At 37.1% G+C, this 7,031-nt stretch overlaps 1 protein-coding gene across 1 annotated transcript in view; it reads left to right on the top strand.

The window, feature by feature from the left end:
* Nucleotides 1–7,031, top strand: part of PREX2 (phosphatidylinositol-3,4,5-trisphosphate-dependent Rac exchange factor 2) — a 482,194-nt gene that overhangs the window by 302,157 nt on the left and 173,006 nt on the right. Inside the window, exons 27-30 of the mRNA XM_006860035.1 lie at nt 29–123; nt 1,437–1,519; nt 2,655–2,745; nt 3,699–3,827. Coding sequence (XP_006860097.1) covers nt 29–123; nt 1,437–1,519; nt 2,655–2,745; nt 3,699–3,827 — 398 coding nt within the window. The remainder of the gene's footprint in view (nt 1–28; nt 124–1,436; nt 1,520–2,654; nt 2,746–3,698; nt 3,828–7,031) is intronic.

Here is a 7,031-nt window from a genome sequence, read left to right as displayed (position 1 = left end):
AAACTCACATGTGACTCATGCTTTTCAGCGATTGCAACAGCAATAGGAATTCCATTGCCTCCTTCACCAGCATTTGCAGTAGCCAGTGCAGCTCTTATTTTCACAGTGACGACATGGACTCAGGTGCGTTGAAGTAAGGCGCGTACAATGTTGCACATCAGTTCTGTGGAAAACCTTGTCAGGAATTCCTTTGTTTGGTCCATATGCATTTTTACCTTACCTCAGTCATTCTAAGTGGTCACATATTTTATTTCAGTTTTATGTGATTGACAAAGAATAATTTCCACCTTTCATTATAAACAATAAATTAAAAAGAGCTGAAAGAAACAGATTTTTATTTTAGTTGTTATAAAGTCCTGGTGTGGCACTGTGGAATAATGTGCTGGAATGCAGTCAGTTTGAACTGAGAGGTTGGCAGTTCAATTCACCAACCACTCCTTGGAAACCCTATACAGGGTTACTAAGAGTCAGAACTGACTCAAAAGCACTTAACAACAACAACTATATTGTTATGGTACTATTAAAGTTATAAGGAGTGATAGTGCACTGGTTATGTGCTTGGCTGTATCTGAAAGGTCAGTAGTTCAAACCCACTGGATGCTCTGTGGGAGAAAGATGTGGCAGTCTATTTCTGTAAGAATTGTAGCCTTAGAAACTCTATGGAGCAATTCTAGTCTACCCTACAAGGTGCCTTTGAATTAGAATCAACCCAGTGACAATGGGTTTGTTTATATATATATTTTTTTTTTGTATGAAAGGTTTGTAGGTCATAAGTAGACAGGAAACATGTTTTTCTAAAACTATTAGGCATTGTTGACTAGGGTAGGTGATTGGAAGGGCTTTAAAGCTGTGGTTGTATCTGATAAAGCTGTAGATGAGGGTGACTGTAAGAAGAGCACTAAGGCAACTCTGATTAGTACAAATATCTTACTTTGTGTGTCAAGAACAAAGACTTCTTACCTAATGGAACAAATATTAATTTTTAACAACACAGTTTATTTCAACTTTTCAATCATTAAAAACACATTATTGAAAGAATTATCTAAATGTGACACCATAGTATTCATGGGACAAGTCAACAACCATCTCATTTTTGGAGGGGACAATAATTTGACATCCTGTTGTTGTTCAGTTTCGTCAAGTCAGTTCTGACTCATAGCAATCCTGTATAGGTTTATGAGGAACAGCTGGTGGGTTTGAACCACCGACCTTACAGTTAGCCGTCCATTGCTTATTCTACAATGCTATACCAGGACTCCATCTGATGTCCCAGTTGCAATTAAATCTGTTGGAATTGTTTTTCAGAATAAGTTTGAGAACTAATGAATGAAATAAGAGCTTGTACATAATTAATTTTAATCTTATTCTAAAATAAAATATTCTGGAATGTTGAACAGGATGTGAGATGAATGGTATCTGTTGTTTTCAACATGTAGGTGATGAACTCCCCCTGAGTGTGCGCATTTCCCGTGATAAACAAGACAAGATACACAGTTGCCTTGAGCATCTTTTCAGCCAGGTATGAGCATCTTTTCAGCCAGGTATGAGAGGGACAAGAGGTGGGTCTTTTTTCCACAGAGTAAATTATAAACAGTACCTTTTTGGGTATAGTAAAAATGTCTAAGAATGGGTTTTCAGAACCTTGTTAACTTCATTTCAAATTTTAAAATGTAGGTAATACTGTAATATGCGTGCATATATATGTTTTGTTTTTAAGTGCCAAATCAGTTCAGACTGGTAGCCACCCTGTAGAGGGTTTCCGATGAGCAGCTGTAGGTTTGAACTGCTGATCTTGTGGTTCAAAGTTCAGTGCTGATCATATAGCACCACACTGGGAGTCCATCTGGTGTGGCACTGTAGGATCAGCACTGGACTTCGAACCACAAGGTCAGCAGTTCAAAACCACCAGCTGTTCCTTTGGAAACTCTACAGAGGGTCACTGAGTTGGAACCCAATGTTGGTACTTAATAACGACATATAGAGAGATATAGTGCCTGCTGCTGCTGTTGCTGTTAAGCACCACCAAGTTGGTTCCAACCCATAGCAACTCTGTATAGGGTTTCCAAGGAGGAGCTGGTGGGTTTGAACCACCAACCTTGCAGTTCAAACTGATTTTATGGTCTAGAGCATTATCCTGCAGTGCCACACCCGGACTCTGCATGTAGTACTGGTGTGGTGTATATATATATATAGTCCCAGTGTGGTCATGCTGTGGAATCACTACTGGACTTTTAACCATAGGTATGTGATTCAAACCCATTAGCTGCTCTTCAGAAACCCTACATGTGTATGTACACACACGTACATCTCCAGACCCAAAATGATTAGTATAGTAACTTTCAACACCTTTAGGGGGAAAAAAAACCCACATATCTTTTATTTTGTGTGAGTTTTCATTTTAGATAACTATAGAATTGAACATTTATTTTATGAGTTGAATATTTTATACTAATATATGTCAGGATAGTATAAAATGTCAATGCAAATATGATCAGATGGGTTTATTTTAATATATTACTTGAAAACGCATTTTTTTTTAGTATCATGGCATTTCAGTAATCATTGCTTTAGGAAAAAAATAAGATTTATTTCTATACATATATATTATGTATTATGAGAAAGAAATAATTCTCAGATATTTCTGTTGTTGACAGGTGGATTCGATTACCAACCTCCTAAAAGGGCAAGCTGTAGTGAGGGCCTTTGAGCAAACCAAGTATCTCACACCAGGTCGAGGATTACAAGGTAAGGATGAAACAGGTTGAGGATTACAAGGTAAGGATGAAAAGTAACTATTACAAGCAACTGTGAAGCAATAGATGGCAGAGACTGTAATCATGAACCACAGTCTTGGTATAAGATAAAAATATTCTGGTTGTTTATGCTTCATAATTCACTGATACTACTTCTATTTTGCTGATATATGTGTGTGTGTATATATATAGTCCATATGTTGTTGTTTGTTGATAATTATTTGTCATCGAGTCGGTTCAGACTCAGCAACTCTGTATAGGGTTTCCAAGGAGCAGCTGGTGGGTTTGAACTGCTGACATTGTGGTTCACAGTCTAGTGCTGATCCCAAAGCACCATACTAGATGTCCACGTAGTCCCTATAGGGCAGGAGAATGATGAAGCTGACTGCTCTTACAAAGATATACAGCCTTGGAGGCCCTGTACAGGGTCACTATGAGTTGTGACTGACTGTTGACGGCACTAAACAACAGCCGTCTCTAAAGGACCTCTTAGATGTTCCAGAAAGATTCAGCTATATAATGCCTAAAGTCGTCAGATTGAACAGAAGGGAATGAAGTGTTGAGTTGTTTTTGCTGAAGTCGAGTATAATATCCACTTGGGTGTGTCCCAGATGGGGAGTTAGACACTGGGGAAGGAAGGGCTAGTAAAGAAACAACTAAACTGAGCAGGATAGAAAAACTACCATTTGCCGGCATCTAGTTTATGGTATATAAATAGAAAGGATTTTCATCTAGATTTGCTTTCTTTGAACTGTTCATAAAATGTGTAAGAAAATAGCATTCAAGGTTGACATTTTTTAGATATACCAAATTCTTTCCTATGGTATAGCTTAAAGAAATATTACCATGATAATATTGTTTGAATGCTGTGATAAAACATTCTAAAGTATATAGGCTTGTTTTGTAAATGGTTGGAACTTAGGAGAGATTTTTGTGTTTGTTTAGAATTTCAGCAGGAAATGGAACCTAAGCTGAGTTGTCCAAAGAGGCTAAGGCTCCACATCAAGCAAGATCCTTGGAATCTTCCCAGCAGTGTCCGGAATCTTGCACAGAACATCAGAAAATTTGTTGAAGGTCAGGATAAAAAACAAGGAAGAATATTGCATTCCATTAGTGATCACAATCTTACTAAAAGCCCACTAAAATTGAGTGGTTGTTTTTAATTCTTATTAATTAAAATGATATATTTTAGATGTACAAAGGGAATACAAAAATACACATGCACAGATATGAGCTTAAAGTAATAACAAAAATAATGAATGAATTCCTCTTTGTATATGTATTTCTATCACATTTTCCCTCCAGATAAATTACTGAGTTTAGAATTTATTCTCATGAAGGTCTTTACACTGTTAGTAAATATGTTTAGCCTTTAAACAACATTTTGTGTATTTTACAACTTTATATAATTGGTAATATGCTACATTTCTCCTACAAATTGCTTTTTAAAAATCAACTTTATGTTAATGAGATTTCTCTATGGTAATAGCTTTAGCTATGTTTACCTTACCGGTTTTCTCTATTCTGTAAATATACCACCATTTACTTATCCATTCTTTTGTTGATGGATACTTAGTTTCCTTTTGTTGCCATTTTAAACAATACTGCAACTTTCTTGCCCAGGGCTCTTTATGTACTTATATAAGTAGGCTTTAAGTTATACAGATCTTTGCTATATATACAATAACCAGCTGATCATGCCTCATGGTGATCCCATGTGTGTTAGAGTAGGACTGTGTTCCATAGAGTTTTCAATGCATTATTATTTTAATGCTTTATTGTGAATTATGTGATAGTTTACATGGGAGAACATTAGCTTCATATTGATCCTGTCATATAGCATTTCCTTGCCATGGTTACAATCCCCTCCATGCATCATCAACTAAACAAGGGGTGTACCCTTGTAAGCCTCCCCCTCACCCCCAGTCATCAGCACACAGCCCCTTTCCCTCTCTGTGTCTAAAGTCCCCAGCCTCTCCATCTCTCCACGTCATCATCTCTGCCTCCATCTCTGGCATCACTGCTTCTCTGGGTAGAGTGCCGCTCTCCCATCATCTCTGTTGATGGTCCCAGGGACCTCTGCTCCTAGACTACGAAGTTAATCACTCCCCTCCTTGCTACAAAACGTCTACCTTTACATTTCCAACTCTCACAATCAGTCCTGATAACAATTATTCACTATTGTATCACAAGATACCTATCCTCTTATTTAATTTGTGTGCTGAGCAAATAATCTGAGAAACTGGATGATATGAAGAAGAACATGGTATCAGGATTGAAGGAAGACTCATAACAACCTATGATATGCAGATGACACAATCTTGCTTGCTGGAAGCTAAGAGGACTTAAAATACTTACTAGTGAAGCCTTCTGTATGGATTGAACCTTAATGTAAAGAAAACAAAAATGCTCACAACTGTATCAACAAACTGCATTATGATAAATGTGGAAAAGTTTGAAGTTGTCAAAGATAACACTCATGGAAGCAGCAGTCAAGAAATCAAATGATGTATTGCATTAGGCAAAACTGTTGCAAAGAGCCTATTTAAATGTTCATGAATAAAGATATCAGTTTGAGGACTTAGATGGGCCATACCAAAGCCATGGTATTTTCAGTCACCTCATATACATGTGCAAGTTGGATAATGATGAAAGAAGACTATAGATGAATCAATGCATCTGAATCATGATGTTAATGAAGAGTATTAAAAATACCATGGACTGCCAGAGGAACATACAAATCTGTGTTGGAAGAAGTGCAGCCAGAATGCAGCCAGGATGGTGAAACTTCATCTCTGGTACTTTGTACATATTATGAGGAAGGACTAGTCCTTGGAGAAGGACAACATGCTTGAAAAAGTGGAGGGTCAGCAAAAAAGAAGAAGATCCCTAACTAGATGAACTGAAACAGAGACAACATCAGGGGTTTCAAACATAAAAATTGTCAGAATGGTACAAAACTAGGCAGTAATTCATTCTATTGTGCATAGTGTTGCTATGAGTCTGAACCTACTCAATGACACATAACAACAACTTACAGAAATGAAAGGAACCAGGAACATAATAGTTTACTCTAATATTCGGTCTACAGTTGTTTAATGAGATATCGATGAGTCTAAAAAAGTTAATGACTATGTAGTTACAGTGAAATCATGGACAATGTGAAAAGTATTAGTGAAAATGGATTTGTCACTTTATTTATAATTGAAATAATCAATGTTCAAAAAATTTCTAAACATTCTAAGAAGTTACTACAAATTTTAGGCTATCATGGCTCAATGGCACTTAACAACAACAATAGGGTAATCATTTCTGATGATAGAATTTCTAGAAAAAGAATTTCAAAGCATCACTAATATCTATTAAGTAATTAAATAAGAGGATTTTATAATAAATGCTATCTACTCAAAGTAAAGTGTCACCGAGTCTCTTAAAACTGGATTGTCTAGGTAGAAATTCAGATGTCAATCAAAGTTGTGATTTTTTTTTTTAATTTTGGTTTATCATTTGGCATCTAATAAATGTTCTACATATAAGGTCTAACAAACTAATAAAAAATATTTGAAAATTCAAAAAAAAAAAAGATACCTATCCTCATTTCCTTTCATCAGCCCCGCCTAGACAGATTGGATACTATTCAGTGGAGATTCTACCTTCCTCTGCACCTTCTGGATCTAGGCTTCCTCTTGAAAGTTTGTAAGCCAGTCACTTCTTGCCTTTGTAGTTGCCCCCTCCCCAAGTTGGGTAGCCAATGTCCAAGTTGCCCATCCCTGTCCTCTCTGTGTATAAAGGGGGTGGAAATGATCCTCGCTGTGAAGATTTGATCCCTCTTTTGAGCTACAGTCTCTATAGGTGTAGGTCAAGTTCATCAAATTGTATCAGATTAGTCTTTTTTTTCCTCTTCTTCTTCTTCTAGATGAGCTCTGATCATCCAGTCATTGAAGCCAGGTCAAGTGGGTATTATCTGCAAGTGTGGGTATACTTATGCATGTGCCCTCTCTTATCAGCTGGATAATTCACTCTCCACTTTAGTCCTCTATGGCTATGTCACTGATTCTGGGTCCAAGAGGGATTATTATATTTTGGAAGTAGATTGGAAGAATTTCTTTAGAGGCATCTGTAAGTAAACTCAAACCTCTAACATTTCAGTTAGCAGACAGACAGGTTAACCTTTTGCACCAACTTTGTTGTTGTTGTCAGGTGCCATCGAGTCGGAACCGACTCATAGTGACCCCATGCACAGCAGAACGAAACAATGTCCGATCCTGGGCCAACCTC

This window comes from Chrysochloris asiatica, unplaced genomic scaffold (genome assembly GCF_000296735.1).
Source record: "Chrysochloris asiatica unplaced genomic scaffold, ChrAsi1.0 scaffold00036, whole genome shotgun sequence".
NCBI lineage: Eukaryota > Metazoa > Chordata > Mammalia > Afrosoricida > Chrysochloridae > Chrysochloris > Chrysochloris asiatica.
Note: the sequence above shows the minus strand (reverse complement) of the source record. Positions and strands in the feature narration are given on the sequence as shown.